The sequence below is a fragment of the Lonchura striata genome, chromosome 3 (assembly GCF_050655825.1).
Source record: "Lonchura striata isolate lonStrDom1 chromosome 3, ASM5065582v1, whole genome shotgun sequence".
In the NCBI taxonomy this organism is placed as follows: Eukaryota; Metazoa; Chordata; class Aves; order Passeriformes; family Estrildidae; genus Lonchura; species Lonchura striata.
This window is the reverse complement of record NC_140705.1, coordinates 24065264-24082230: the sequence shown is the minus strand read 5'-3', so window position 1 is coordinate 24082230 and position 16967 is coordinate 24065264. Positions and strand designations below refer to the sequence as shown.

Below are 16967 nucleotides of genomic sequence, written 5' to 3'. Positions count from 1 at the left end.
AGTTAGCTCATGTAACCCAAAAGGTGCATATTGACTTCTGGAGTATTCAAATATTTTCAAAATTTAATCTATATTGGAAAGAAAAATGTCAGAATTTCCAACAACAAAAGTGTTTGAAATTTCCCTCAGCATATTGACTGTGAACTATTTATGGACTCATCAAAATAGTCATTGCTTAGATGCTTCCTGCCCAAGGAAGGGGCTCATTTCTTGTTGAATGAAAACATCCAGAGTCTAACTGCTTTCCAGGTGACACTGTGAAATGAATTGGATTTAATTTTAAAGAGCTGACTTTCCCCCACATATTTTATTACCAGATTAGCTGCTAAACTGAAAACTCCCCGTTTTCTGAGCAAGTTTCTGGTGCAAGAGATCTTTAACCTTAGCTACTTCAAGTTCAAACCAGAAACTTTTAGTGAATTTTCAAGAGTCCACATCTGTAACTGTCACCTATTATATAAAAATTTGCATTAAGAACATATTCTGCCCATAGTATAACTAGTAAAATTATATCTAGTTTTAACTGAGAAAAAGAAAAGGCTAGTTCGCAATATCTCTGTAAATCAGTAAATACTGACTTCCTGAATTCAAGATCTGAGTATATCCTTGGAATTTCACCAGAACTCGTTATATTTTATGCTTTTATCTAATATAAGTGAAACTGAAATTAATTAAGACTGTATTTCACAGTATACATTATAGAAATATTTGCAATAAGAATGTCTGTATAGCTCTGGCTGCTTTGGGATAGTTTCCAATAATTATGATTTTCTTTTTCCTTCAGGCTTTGCTTTTTCACTGTCTTCAATTAGAAGTGCACAAGTATAATTTATGCTTCTCATACAGGTTTCATACACACCAAATCTGGTTTGGTATTCTTCACTCAATTACATAATTCTGCTAATGTTGATAATAAGAACCTTTACCTCTGCGTTGCTTCTGTTCTCAGAAGTGGGTTGTTAGCCAGGAACAGAATTTCTATTATATTTGGGAATGTTTATTGCATAAAAAATGTCTGTCTGAAATCCACTATGCAGAAGGCTAGATGCCATCACCCTAGAAAGCCAGATATAAGGATGAACTCCCTTAAATTTTTATTATGTAGAGGCTTCTAAGAATCAAGACAAAACATCTTAAAGCACTATTTGGTGCCTAAGACTGGTTTAATCTGTCCTAGCAGAGACAGCCAGTATAAAGGAAAAGGCAGAAAGAAACAGAAGTTGCTGTAATTATGTTTCAAGAGGAAACTTGAACACTCCTGGGCGTGTTCACTGGGAAGCATGTTTCAGTTTCTAAGCATAGAAGGTGTCTGCTGGGGCTTGATCCCACTGTGCTGTGCAAATGCCAGGGTGCTACCATCAACAGCTTCTCCTACTGGAAATAGGACAGAAATGCTCTCAAACTTGTCTAACTGCCCAGGCCAAAAGCAGTGCCACAGTAATCGCTGGAGGAGCTGTCTTCAGAGAAATGGGTAGCTGAGGTTATTCCAGGTGGAGCCAGACTTAGGACACCTCCATGTTAGGGGCATGTTCCTGGATCTGCTGTTGAGCCTAAGATACTTTCAAGTTCTGTTGCTAATTCAATGGCTTTTAAAATAAAGCAATTTATTATGTTTAGAAAGTTATGATCTTTCTAAAAATTGTTTAAAGATAAACACCATTCTTTAAACATGAGCTGAGCAGGTGCTCTAAACCCATTTTATGAAGGCATTATCAAACCAAGTCAAAAGTTATAGAAATGTCATCTAAATATTATATCATTAAAATAAATCATTAAGCCCAAGAAATGCTATAAAAATAATACACAAAGAAGACACTGAAATATGAATCATTAATATTTTCCCATCTAGGAGGTCCAGTTTGTAGCTCAGCACCAATGAACTGACTTGTTTACCTGATATCTTTTTTTATATCAAAGCAATTTTTCTGGGTCACAGATAGTCAATTGATCAGCCACAATACACCTACACAAGTGCAGCATTTAAATACCAAAGTCCAAAAGAGAGAAAGAAACTGTCTTCTAGAAAATAAAAGCTGTTGGGATGATGTCTGGGAGAAAAGTGCTTTTCCATGGCAACCTTGAAAGGCTGTTGTACTGACAAAATGTCACTTCCCACTATGCTAGTATTAATCAAATACAAACTCCAATGAGTAGGAAATTGAATGATGAAGTAAACACCATAGATTTCATTTAAAAAATAATAAAGACTCCCTTTAAATATTCTGCTTACCTATGAGTCTGGAGACCTGCAAGTGATTATGAAAAGTTGACACTTTTGGGATGACTGCATTTAGTGGTTTCAAGAAAATTCCACTTAGACCATTTAAGAAAAAAATTAAATTGGCTTCAGCACGAAGTTGGACATTAAAGAGAACTTGTCCTCTGCTACTGTTATAAGTAATGCCTGACCAGACAGAAATGGTAATTTTTTAACATTTCTCACACCTTGCAAAAAGGCAGCTTCCTCCAATTCATTTTCAAAGGCTGTGCTGCTAAATATTTAACAAACAGGGAGATTTTCACAGAGGTGTTCATAAATTGTGAATTCAGCCCTTGCTGACAGAAATAAAAGTTTGAAAGGCACTGGGGACTTAGAGGCTGAGGGAGTTACACTCATTCATTTCTTGCCTCTTTGCATGAGCAGGTCATTCCTTTCTCCTTCAAAAAATAGCTAATTTTCTAAAAGCTAGTAGTCTCAGCCCTGAGAGGTATTTAAATATAAAACATAAAATCTTAGAACAGCACCAATTGGAAGGGTCCAGCCTTTTGAGGGAAATAGAGCCTAGGTGAGGTTATCTAGCATCCTGTCCAAACATATCTCAAAAAACACCTGTGGTGGGGATTCTAAACATCCCTACAGAGGTTGTTCCAGTGATTGGTCCCTCTCACAAAACAAATATTATGTATAACAAGATTAATTCTCTCCTACTGCTAGTTGAACCTATTGTACCTCATCTTCTCCATGTGGCTCCATAAGAAGAGAAAGCCTCTGTCCTCTCCCTAACTAGTTTTTAAGTACTGGGATCTTGTGAGGAGGTCCTCCCTGAGCCTTCCCTTCTCCAGGAAGGAAAGACCTAACTCCTTCAGTCTTTTGTCATAGGGCAGATTCTCCTTCTCAGTCCTTTGATCACATCTGTGGCCCTTCTTTGGACTCTCACCAGCCTGTCTGCATCTTTTTTGAATTGCGGGGACCAGAATTGGACACAGTATCCCAGGTGTGGGGTTGTGCTCTTCAACCCCACATATTCCCTTAAAGACTGGAGGGATTCCCTCCCATCAGAACCATGCTTTGGAGTAAACCACAGAGCTCCACATTTCCTCAGACTCTCCATCACTACAATACTTGTATATAATTCCTTTTTCCTGAGTTGTTTTGTTACAATCAAAAGGAAGAGGAGCTTTCTTAATAACAAAACATTTAAATCATGTAATTATTCAATCCAGGGAGTTTAAACAAGTGCAGCAGCACCTAGTGGCTGGGCAAGAGAGTGGGGAAGGAGAGGACAAGAGAGATAACAAGGCAAGTAAGAGCAGAATCAGATCACTGAAGTGGACAACATTTTTATTTCAGAAGTAGCCTGTGCACAGATGTGAGGAGAGAGACACAATACCTTGGTTCCCACTGCCTACTCTATCAAATCTTAAAACCACATTGTGAAATTATTTGGGACACATGTTATATATTTCATCACTTTGAGCAATTATAATCCACAAAAACTGCCCAGTCTATCTTTCAGCTTAATCTCTGTAATTTCATCACCTATGGAGATTCAGGTATTTCAAAAAAAACAATCTGGCACCAAGTCAAGCCTGCCTAAACAACACCACAGTGCCCTTTCAATAAGCATTTCAGATCAATACAGCTGATATTATCTTATACTCCGAGCCAACAAATGACATGATCCTGGCTTTAGGCCCTCACCATATCCAGTCTCCCTAGTATAAGAAACAGCTAATTGTTTTTGTTGTTTCCATTTCCCATTTCTGAGGGAACAATTGTTTAAGGTAATTTTTTAACAATAGTGCAGGTGGAGAATAACTTAATTCACTGTGACCTCCTGTCCCTTTTCAATACTGCATTTTTAACATATTAGAATGGTTATAAGAATTTATTCCAGTAGGTTTTGCCCTCTAGTGGAAGGTGAAGCAAAACACCACATGTAATTAGAAAGGTAACATTCATAGACTGACCCTGTGGACACTGACCGCGTGATTACTGGGTGGCTGGAGAGACAGCGAGTCACTGTTATTCCTTATCCTAAAGGATGAGAAGTGGAAACGGGAAAATTCATGGAACTAACACAAAAAATAATCTAGGTTTAGTAGAGAACATAAAGAACTCCCATGCTGTCGGGATGTTGTTTATAGAATGGGTCTAACTGTTTGAAATTTCAACACTTTAGCCTGTGTCTCCTGTGGTATGTTTTCTGCTACTGCAAGTATTTATGACAATAAATTGAATAATTTAATTTTAAAAGCATTATTACCTTAGATTCTAGTTGGGTGGTACAGGAAATAATAGGCAAATATCGTTAGAAATTTTATCAGCATATACTGACTCAAATGCTAAATATTGATTATGAGAACAAAATCAAAATTAATCTTCCTTTGTTTATCAATGAATGTTAATATTACAGACCAAAACAGAAGCATTAAAAAAATCTAATTGATGAAAATTTGTTTTTGGGTTAAAAACAACTCTGTTTGTATTAAAATAGCCCAGTATTGGCATCTGATTATTCTGTTTGCCAAAGAACAACTGATATGATATACCAAAACATTACACTATCTTAGTTACCTTTAGACACCTTTTTCCTGACTTACTCACCTTTCTATTCAAATTTCTGATTTTTTAGCATTGTTTTCATTAACAACAGTAAATACCCATTTTTGTTATAAAGAAATGGTTTTATTGGTCATAAGAACTATTTATTTATTTATGTGAATGCCAATAATGAACCAGGAACTTGTCCAAAATATTTGACTGTAAAATCTTTTCTGCCTAATATGTCAGCCTAGTTCAGTAAAAATTTAAACAGAACTTTTGTTCTCTTTAAGCCAGTCTCTCAGATGGGAAAAGGTGCTTTTGTTCAGGTGGTCTCAAAGACAGAATGGAAGGCTGATTTTAGTTTTAGTTTTGGTTCATTCTCATAATTGGGTAAAATGGTAAAATCTCTAAATCCCACAGGATGGACGGGCCAATATCAAACACCATGGATATTGCATATTAACCCAAACTAAGCTTCTAGTATGGAGAGAGAAAGACATTTCCAGGTATTTCTTTAGACAGATGATTAACATGTATTCTCTGCAGAGATTGCTCTTTTTTCCAAAGCAGTCTTGACTCCCTGTCATTCCATGCCTGAAACTAGTGACACATATTTCACCCTGGTACTTCCCCTGAAGACACAGCCTAAGGAAACAGCACCCAATGCCTACATTTTAACTTCTTGTGTCCCAAAGTATACTGTACATCTCAGTGTGGGACAGTCTCTCCTGGAAGAAAGGTTTGATCATTTGCAGCCAGATTCTTTGTTAGAAAAAGAGGAAATAGAAGGGATGCACTGAGAGGTTCCAAACAGCATCTTTTATGAACTTCCACAGCTGATGCTTTTCTAGGGCAGGAGTTCTCTTGAGGTACTGTAAATACTCTGTGTCAGCTGCTCATCAAAAATACTTCAATTTAGGCATAGGACACAATTTTCACCTTACAAAGCTCATTAGCCAGCCCGGTTACCCACACACCTTGTTCTACAGAGATTTTTCTCCAACTTCTCCAATGCTGTTTCAAAGAAGATAAAAATGTCAGCAATAACATCATTCACTTTGCATTGCCAAGAGAAAACTGCTTGTCAGGATGACAGAGCCACTGGAAAAGTCTGTATTTTTCTCAGATTAGTCTCCCTTTGCTCAATCACCAAGAAAAAAATAAATACCTCATTACTTTAGTGAGGGTATATGTTAAAACTAATCTGAGCATGAGGCATGAAATAGATTATTACTGCTTTAGAGAACTGGAGAAGAAATAGTAGAGAAGCAGAGAAGAAATAGTTTGAATGAAAAGTGGTGGGAGCCTGTCCTAGTTGGTCTAGAGAAAGCCAGACCCAACACAAGCTGTGTTAAGGAAAGGGAAATCTGTAACTTCTCCAGGGCAGTGAGACACACGGGCTTATCTGAGCTACATCTCCTTTAGCTCTTGCCAGCACTGAATCCTAATGACTCAGCTGAATTCTGCCTAGAATTAAAAGGATAATAGCCTACACAGATCTTGAATCACACTATACTTGATGCTCACCTTATTGTACAAAAAGTTGTGTCTGTAAGGGGCTATAAGGATTCTCATGAACATCACACACAATGGAAAAGAAGTGGCTGAAAGTCCAGGGTTTGGACAGTCAGTGAGGGAGATGGATGGAGGACACAAAGGGAACTTAGTTGGAGAGATCAGTTCAGTTGGATACAGAGGGTGTAAAAGACAATTTTCTATTAAAAAAAAAAAAGTAAACAGAAACAAATTAATGGGCGCAAAAAAAGAAGTCTGGGCAGAAAGCAAAGTGCTTGTCTTGCGCCATTTTTTGTCTCATAGATCTTGATGGTTAACCAGGAAAGGTACTGAACTTTCATGCCAATATAACTGACCTACACTAAACATTTACATTGGCATGAAAGTGCACACACAAAAACATGCAGTAGATGTCCCATTAAACCAGTTATTCTTTGACTGGGCATCTCCCTCCTGTGGCTCAACTGGTGCTCAACTGGTGCTCAAGTGACAGAAAAGAAAATCCCTAAAGGATCCTGTGCTATGATAAAATGATCATGTTTGGGGAATTTAATAAAACAGGAACAAATGTAAAAAAAAACAATGTAAAAATGGTGTCTGAAAGGTACAAAAGATGGTTGTTTCTGTATATGAGCAGGAGCACTCCAAGGTTTTTAGCAAGACTCCAACAAGACTTTTGAGACATTTAAGTGTTAAACAAATGAAGGTGCATACACAATATTTTTTGCTGTTCTGTCAGTAGTTAATAGTGTTTCTGGTTAAGAAAACCCAATATGTATGCTCTTTTTGCACCTAAAGGATTAAATCCTTTTTAAAAAAAGATTTTCAAAAGATTTGAGATAGAATCAAGGAGGCATACCCAGGTTTTGGCACACATCTTGCACTTTAATTTTGTCAAGGCTGTTGACATAATACATCCTGGAGTCTCACTTAGTTGGCTGGCTGTCTAGACCAGAAACTCCACTGTGTTTTGCCTTTGAGCCAAAGAACCAGAAAATTTGTGACAAGAGCTGTGATTAGTTCCAGCAGAAGCTAATGTATCGCCCACCAAAAGAGTGAGCATGAGCAAACAGAGGATCAGAGCCCAGCAGCAGCCCAGTGACTTCACACCAGCCTTGCCTATTGCTGTGCCTCTTCAAAGGCACCAGTCCTGCTTCTATGGATGATAAACCTCTGCAAACTGGTCACACAGGCTCACACCAAATGTAGCTAATATCTCTTTAGTTCATCCTTATCTTTTTTTTTTTCCATCGCCCAAATTTGTTTTTTAAATGACAAAGGGGTCTGTAAATATTCTTGCTAATAAACATTTACAAGCACATTGTCTAACACTACTTGTGAGTCATTTTATACAGTTATGTAACAAAATTCTTAACCTTCCTCCAAAAAAAAATTTGTTTCCCCAGTTTCAAATTAAAATCTTCATAAAGCTGTCATAGCAGCACTGCTACAGATTTATATCCAGTTCCAGTGTATTTCATGGTTCTTTTTTGAACAAAGTAGAACATACTTAGAAAATTCCTGGAATACTACTGAAATTTACTAAGAGGAAAAGAATTCTTTCTCGTGAGGGGAAAAAATACAATCTCCAGTAAAGGCATCTAAAAATGCGGGGAGCTTAATACTGTTGGATTGCAACCTCAAAAATATACACTCTGTCTGTAAAAAGTGTTTGAAGGGTGGATATCCACTAGGTAACAGTAATACCAGTTTTATAGGCCCTCAGGGGGGGAAAAAACCAAAATTAATTGGGGTTTTTTCTTGTTTCTTAAGTTTTATTAGCACATAAGTGTAAATCTATATACACTGTGCCCAGAGCACAGATGATGAAAGATATCTGTGAGCTGAACTACATCCTTTCCAGATGATCTTTGCCAATTTAGATTTTTTTTTTCTCTGTTAGTTACTTTGGATTATCTGCAGGAGATCATCTACCTGTTAAAGAAAAATTATTTCTTTTTAGAGGAAATTTACTTTTCCACACAGCAACATTTCTTAATGAAATGAAAAACAAACAAGCTACTCTGGTGTGCAGAACACAGAGTGTGTTCAACAGAGGGATGTGAAGCTGAAGGTCAACAGTTACAGCTGGCTGCATTATTATGTCTCAAACTGAATGTCACCCACATAGTCACCAGTGCTCAATGTCACACTGAGAGGTTTGGCAGGGCAGGGAGGTACTGCAGAGGTCTAAGAAAAATCAAAAGCAATAAATTAATAAAGGTGATTCCACCTAGAATCACATCTACTCTCTACCCTCCTCAAAGACAGTCTGAAAGGGTCTGCTCTGTCAAGATGGACTACTTGAAGGAGAGGCAGCATTACCTAGAGAGGTTGTTGCTGGCAACGGTACTATAATGAAAGAAAGGAAAAGAAAACCCAGAAAGAGGGAGAGAATAGAAATGTAAGAGCTGAACCTCCCAGAATGACTGGGAAAATCTTCAAAGAAAACCAGGGAAAATCTGTAACAGTATGAGCACTTTGGCCCACAGCCACAATTAATGCCTCCTAAAATCTTATCTGAGGACAGATTAGCAGTGGCTCTTCCACAGAGAACAGAATGCCTAACTTCCAGTCTCCCAGTTTTAATTCCTTGCTCTTATATCCCATGGAAGCAGTAAATTTATCCAAATTGGGGGGAATACTGGTAGGAAGAACTCCCCCTCTTTGGAAGTCAGCCACCGTGCAGCCAAAATGCTTTTACTAAGAGCAGTTGAAGGGGGAGAATGAGTCATTAGTCTTTACAGGCTAAAAACACACAGTTAGAGACAACCAGAGCAATTTTCAAGCTGTTGTCTTGGCACCAAGCCCAGTTCCACAGTCAGTGCTGCAGCCCACCTACGGGCACTAAAATCCCTCAGGAAAGTTTCACAGGTGCTGAAAGACTGTGAACATCCTCACTTGGGCATCCAAGTCCCCTCCACCCGCAAGGGATATAATATCAGTGCCATGAACCTGCTCTGGGAGGCAGGAGCTGCAATTAAGAGCATATGCTGTCTTGTTCAACACTACTGTTTTCCCTAGATCTGCATATTATTATACTATTAATTGTTCTATGAGACTATGAGAAGACTCATATAGCCATTTCTCACACAAACAAAGCCAGTTTTTTTAAGTAAATCCATCTGAATACAAGTCATTACTTCTTTTTTTCAGAACAAAGATGTCTTTATAAAGATCTTCTAAAATAAAACATATTTTCCAGCATCTTGTAATATTACTTAGCTTAGGGCAAAAATATCAATTTATCAGTGTTATAAAGTGTACAACATAATTCATTTACATAAAGGAAGCAAAACTGAACCTATTAATTGTGAAATCAACTTTTCCATCTATTAAAGAGAGTGCAATATTTTTTTTCATTTTAATGTGTGGCTTTCATATAAATAACTTTGCCTTCTATTGTAACAACAACATTAGACTTACTATGCTGTCAGCATTTCAGTAATATGTGCCACAAATAATTTATAAAGTGTAAGTTGATTGGTTTCCACAGTTAGCTTCAAATGTCATAATGCTTCAAGCCCTGGCAATAACCCCAGGTTTGTATTTGTCTGAAAAGAGGAAGTTTGGTGAATTGCATAATCCTTTCATCAGTAAAACTATAGCCTCATAATCAGTGTCCAGCCCTGACGAAAGGGAGGTCTGAACTGCCCCTCTGCCTTTACAGGAAGGCTCTGCTGATGTGGCCTAGGGCAAAAGATCTATAGTAAAATGTTCAGATAACTCTCCTGCTCTTTCATGCCAGGAAAACAGCAGCACAGCACCTTGGAATCTGAAGGCTTTCAGTAAGTTAAAGCATGGATAACTCACTGTCAACTCACCTGTAGTCACTGAACTCAAATATTCACTGTCAACCTCCAAAGTTCAAAGTCAAACAGAAAATCACTATTTTTATTCATTTTTTTCTTATATTTTATATAAACTCTACATTCTATGGAAACCTTTTGATGCCACTTCTGATGCTGCTGGAACTAACTCACGTTACAATTATTTTCTTCTCTACTGCTGCAGTATTCTTGAGGAGTTCTTGGATTTTTCTACATCAGATCAGAGATATGGAGAGGAATGGAAAGAGCTACAATTAAATTCTTAATTAAATTCTGTTTTAAAAGGAAGAAGAGAGGGCTGCCATTGCTAAAATGTCTAATGTGAGTAGAGAGGCACAGGATTAAGAGAAATGCAATTAGTAAGGTATTTTATTCTCATTGTGTCTGACAAGAGGACTATTGGCTTCATTTTACTTCCTTCCAGATAGAAGATTCAGAACATACTGGATAGGCTAATAACAAACTCTTACAGGGACATTCAGATTGTGTATCGTATTTAAGGTTTTTTCCCCAATAATGCACACAAACACAAATGCATGAGGAAAGGCTGTCACAGCCATTTATCTGGAGTTTCTCTAAGATAATGCCTCATGCATGTCAGCACAGTTGAAGATGTGTTTTTGCAAAGTGATCCTATGGCTTCATGCAGAGGGCTGCAGGGGAAGACAGCATCTTTGCTGCCCCAATATGTCATGTGGTACAACTGTACCCTCAGTCTGTGGAGGGACATGGATATATGGACCTGGGGGAGTTATGGACCTGGGGGAGTTATGGACCTGGGGGAGTTATGCATGGAAGTGACACAGAAATGCACTGGGGCCCCTCTGCAGTCACCCTTGGAGAAGAAGTTGTGAACCTTGCCCAGTCCTTGCTGTCATTCTCTTCAGAGAGGATTCAGGTCTGGGCCTCAGACAAAGGAAGCACTTTCTACTAGATATGATCTAGACATCTGTTTGACAGGGAAGCACAGGATTTCAACCCTCTTTTTCGAAATGTTTCTTACAGATATCATGAGAAGTTCCTCTCCTCAACATACAAGTTTTTACATCACCAGAAAACATGGCCCTGTAGAATGCCCAGCTGCCCATCTCAGCTTGAAGATTTTCTTTTAGGAGCCAGGTGCCCCTTGGGGAATCATCTAACTTTGCAAAAAAAAAAAAAAAAAAAAAAGAAGTGATCGGGACAAAACAAGGATCTAGGATCTATGTTTATTCCTTCATCTTTAGGGAAACTAGCTGAGGCTACAAAAATCCTTCAGACTGAGAGCTACTCACCTGCTCAACATTTTGATCACTGATTTCTTCAAGGTACTTTTTAAAAGGATTGGGTTGATAGGGCTCCTCCTTTTGCTGTGCACTCTTTCCTTTCACCAGCACAGGACGAATTACACCAGGTTTTGTCTTGACCCATTGCACACCCAGGAGAAAAGAGACAGAAGAAGAATCACATAAAATGACAATTTACAGAATATTTGTTATACAAGTCAATTCTGGTGGGACTGTACTAACTATATTTTTTTTAATTTTCTTAATTATGTGTTTCACCACCAAAATTATTCAGGTGTCATGCCACCTGAACTACTTCTAAAACAGATTGTGAGCAAGAGCTGCTTTTAGGCACAGAACTTCATCACTGGCATGTGTTTATTACTGACAAAAAATAGCTACAGAGCTGTCAGGCCATGGTTTGTGGGTTTTGCTGGCTGTTTTTTTTTTCTGGCTGTTCAGCTGCAGAATAATAAGTTCAAGTCACACTTTATGCACAGCCACACATCTGCTTTCACACTGGGCTCTTCAAAACAGTAACTGTGAAGGAAGGAAGGACAACTTGTGATGCTGTTAACTTACACCCAGGCAGAAGCCTATTAGCAAAAGTCTTAGTGGGGAATAATACCAGTGATTGTGTGCTGGATTTTCCAGAGTCATAGAGTCACTGAATCATACAGGAGTGACTATGGCAATCATTGAGTCCACCCATAAACCTACTACTGCCAAGTTCACAACTAAACCATGTACCTGAGCCCTCCATCTACACATCTTTTCAATACTTGCAGAATATTATGTCCAACAAGTGGAAATTTTAAGACAGAGTACCAAAAGTGGAGACATACTATTGATTTAAGGTACTGTAAATTATACAGATGTAGAATTATTTGGATTGGAAAAGGCCTCTAAGATAATAGAGTCCCACCAATGACCTACCACTGCCAAGTCCATTGGTAAATTATATCACTAAGAGCCACATCCACACATCTTTTAAATTCTTCCAGGGATGGTGATTCAACCATTTCCCTGTGCAGCCTGAAGGAATTTTTCTTAATGATCACTATTAACCTTCCCTGACATGACTTGAGGCCATTTCCTCTTGTCCTATCACTACCTCACTACAATCTCCTTTCAGGCATTTGTAGGGAGTGGTAAAGTCTCCCCTGAGCTTCCTTTTCTCCTGGCTGAACAACTCCAGCTCCACTGCCCTTCCCTGGACTCACTCCAGCCCCTCAGTGTCTTTCTCATTGTGAGAGAACTGGACCCAGCACTGGAGGTTTTGTGGCCTCACCGGTGCAGAGCAGAGAGGGACAATCCCTGCCCTGGTCCTGCTGGTCACTCTGTTACTGACACAGGCCAGGATGCCACTGGCCTTCTTGGCCACCTGGGCTCACGGCTGGTTCAGGTCAGCTGCTGTTGCCCAGCACCCCCAGATCCTTTCCCACAGGGCCCCATTCCAGACACTTTTCCCCAGCTCGTAGCTCTGCATGGGGTTGTTGTGACCTAAGCACAGGACCCAGCACTTGGCCTCACTGAACCTCATAGAACTGGCCTCAGCCCATCCACCCAGATCCCTCTGCACAGAACTCTCCTACCCAGAAGATCAACAGCCAACCTGCAAACTGGCTGAGAGTGCATTAAATGCTCTCATACAGATCATCAATAAAGATACTAAGCAGCACAGGCTTCAATACTGAGCCCTGGGGAGCAGCCCTTGTGACCAGCCACCAGGCAGATTTAACCCCAATTCACCACCACTCTCTGAGCCTGGCTGTCCAGCCAGTCCTTCTCCCCAGCTCCCTCTGAGGTTCCCCTGGGGCTCAGGAAGCCCCTCTCTGCACCCCACGGGAGCACTCCACTGCCAGTCATGCCAGCAGTAAAGCCACTCACCTCAGTGACACAGTGACAGTATCCCTAAGAGTTCAGTTGGAAAAGCACAATTTTAGAAAGCCCGATCAGCATGGATATGTGATACCTACATTTCAGACAAATTAGATTATTTCAGCAAGAAAAAAATCCTTGGTTATCAGCCAGTCAAACAAAAATTTTAACTATTAACATATCAATTTAGTATATTTGTGGGTGTTTTTTTAATTCTTATAGTAAAATCTGACAAGATGCATTGTGGCATAAACTCTAAATGGAGTCTGAGAGACAATTTTAAAATAGATATGTTCAGTGAGTCAAAAAAAAAAAGGAAGAAAAAGTATACTTTCACACTGGAATTTTACAACTAGTCAAGTCTTCAAATATCTGTTGATTTAAACTTTTATATTAGTCAGTTGTATTCCCATCTGTTATGACTAACTCATAGAACATAAGTGGTCTCTGTCACAACTTATGTAGGCAACAACAGGATTGCTGCTGAACCCCTTCTGCAGTTGCAGCACAGAGGGGCAGCTTGCCCAGCTGGGACTGAGAAATACGTATTGTCACAGCTACCCATGTTCAGTATCCAGCTGGGTATAAAAATGCAGAGAAGAAACTTGATTCACTATTAGATTTATTTATAAAATAAATAGGTATACTCAATAACACCATGCTATATCTTTATAAGAGCAATACACTTCATCAGTCAATCTGGAAAAAGAGAAGCTTACTATGAAAATAAGCTTAAAATGATGCAGTTGAGATTGCTGGATGTAGCATGTAAACTGAGTCATGGATCACCTAAAACAAGATCTGAAGGGATCCAGCAAGTGGGATGTCCATTGGAGGGGAGGGTGCCGAGGGTATTTTGTGCTCTGCTTCTGCCCTGGGAAAGGACAGAGCACAGGGTCTGAGGTGAGGGCAGCAGAGGCATGCAGGAGCACAAAACTCTCGGGCAGAGCAAGGCCCAGGCAGCAAAATATCTTCCCTTAGACTTGTGTTGTCTGCTCTCCCTCCTCTCCACAGATTGGGGCCCTTTCATTTGTCTGATCAAGAAAAATATTCAACTGAAAGCAAAAAAATCAGCCATGCAGTGATACTAATTTTTTTAGAGCCGTAACTGTCAAGCTGCATCAAAAACGTTTTCATTACAAAGATCAACTTTTTCAAAGATGTAGTGCTTATTTAATTAATTTCTAGTCCATATTTCATTACTATATCTTTGTAGGATTCACCAAAAAATACTTACTTTTCTATCAGTATTTCTCAAAAGCATCCATAAAATGTCTGGATTTCAATATAAAGTTAAATATAAATGTAAAAAGAAAGGTACAGTTGTTATCAAGTCATTATTATGCAGACAAAATACATGTGATCTTCTGGCACTCCTCCACACCATGTAACCATGCAATCAAAAGTCCATTGTGATACCTGAAATCATCAAGGATAAGCTACTCTCCTTTTCTAAGAAACCTCTTCCAAATGCATGCAGTAGAAATGCTTTTAAGGAAGCATTTTCTAAACAACATCATGTACTCAAATGCTGACTGAGTCATATGTTTATGTCTGACTCTGCTAACAGAGTGACAGATATCAGCCAGCAACCAGAATTCTAAACACTTTATTAGCACCCTGACAAGCTACATAAAGTCTTTGATCCAAAACTAAGAACTTGAACTCTTTCTTTGATGACAAATGTCACAGCTGACATACTGAGAAACAATCTAAAACTAAGTTTTGCCAAGGAAACTGTTGGTCTTCCTACAACAACATCAAAAATGTTAAGGCTGTTACAGTAGCACAGGGCTGCCATTCTGTACTGGGCTGTACAGAACTTTCAGCAAATTACACAGGGCCAAAGCAGAAGTTCCAGGCTGACCCATAATCAGTAATACTCATCCAGTGCCAGGGTGTTCTCTGACATGGGTTTGGCCCCCGTCAGCAAGTGCACAATTAGAAATAAGCTACAGGCTGGGCCGGGGTGCTTCTCTATGGGCAGCATGGACAGGGCCACCCTCCCTCAGGAAAAGAAGGTATTTTGCATGAAAACGAGCCTTGCATCATATCTGTCCAAAATTCAGAAGACTCAGTGTTGACAGAGGTATGGGCACATTCACCTCTAATTTTCTCCTGTTATGATGACCCTGGTTGTCCCTGAGATTTCACTGAAAATGGTGGGTTAGGTCCCAGTTGCAGCCCCATTCCATCAGTGACAGAACAAGGGAGATTTGCTTGAAACAGAAAGAGGGAACGTTTAGATTAGATATTAGGAAGAAAATTATTTACTGTGAGAGTGATAAGGTACTGGAACAGGCTGCCCAGAGAAGTTGTGGATGCCCCAGCCCTGGTCATGTTGGATGGAGCTCTGAGCAATGTGATCTAGTTAAAGGTGTCCCTGTCCACAGCACTCGGGTTGGAACAAGTCACAAGCAGAGTTCCTGAGGAATCTGCCTGTGAATCCGGTGTCAACTGTGCCTTCCCAAGTCTCCGTTTACACTAGTGCCTTTGTGGGAATGCTACCACGGAGCCACCAGGGCTGTTGCTAGGTTCCCAACTCTGACTATCCCAGTGCTGTAGCACTGCGGCAGCAAAGGCCACTCTTGCGCCGCTGGGGGCACGAGGTACGGCAGTGGGAAGACGACGCCACCAGACTGAAAGACACGCAGAGCGACTCTGACAAAAGCAAGGAGCCGTCCTTCTGGGGGTATCTGTGTTCCGAGTTTATCGGCCCGAAGGAAGATAAGCTCCAAAAGGTGATGGGTACCGTGTGCCCTGCTTGTTGAAGGGGGGTGGTACCAAGGGGAGGAAACAGCAGCCAACCAATGGGATAACACCTGGGGTGGTAACAGGGGTGACACGCAGGGGAAACTTCCGATGAGGAAGGAGGGAGGGAGGGGACCCCGGAGACCAGCCTACCACTCGAAGCCCTGGATGGAACTTTCTAGGTGGAAGGGAGAGGTCTCCGAGAGACGGACAGGCTCCGGGGCAGGGTTGGTGGGGATAATTCAGCCGGAATACAGTGAACTGGGTGGAGGGAGCAATGACTGGCAGACAGAGGAGGGAGGAGAAGGGAGGCTGGACCATTTTACAAAAAGAGAGGGAGAGGGAGCAACCATAACTGGGGGGAAACTTAAAACACACCCCAACAATCTGGGCTTTGAATTATGGATGCAGATCAGACAGAAAAGATTGTCTGGTAAGGTGACAAAGTTTGCTGGTAATAAAAATTAGGGGACTATAAATATTGGTGCAAAGAGTTACAGAGAGATGGCAAAATACTGAATTATTTAATGATAAAAGGCAGGTGAAACATACCTGAATTCAGCATTGACACATTTCACAGCAAAAAACTAAACTACATCCGAAATTTGCTCATGCACCAATGAACTAATTAGCTGAGAAACCAGCTCTTACTACTCAGGAAATATATCTTAACTTTTTTGTGCAACATTCTAGGCAAACATTGGCTTGCTGCTCAATACAAGTAATAAAAACTGAATAAATTACTATAAATTGTTAAGACAGGAATAGAAATAGCAATAAAGGACCTTATCATACCCTCATTAAAATAGAAAGTTCTGTATTCAGAGCTATACAAGAGTAGTTTATGGTTTTAGTCTTCCAATCTCAAAAACAAATATCTGAAAAAGATATAGAAAAGGGCAAGAAGGTACATCAGTGATATGGAATAGCATCCATACTTTTCAAAGAGTGACCAAG

General features: G+C 39.8%; 1 protein-coding gene across 17 annotated transcripts in view; it reads right to left on the bottom strand.

The window, feature by feature from the left end:
* MLIP (muscular LMNA interacting protein) overlaps positions 1 to 16967 on the bottom strand; it is a 108371-nt gene that overhangs the window by 14669 nt on the left and 76735 nt on the right. For 16 of the 17 annotated variants that reach the window (XM_085574644.1, XM_085574633.1, XM_021551162.3 and 13 more), the window contains one exon: positions 11388 to 11513. In XM_085574644.1, coding sequence (XP_085430770.1) covers positions 11388 to 11513 — 126 coding nt within the window. The other variant, XM_085574641.1, reaches the window with a different exon arrangement.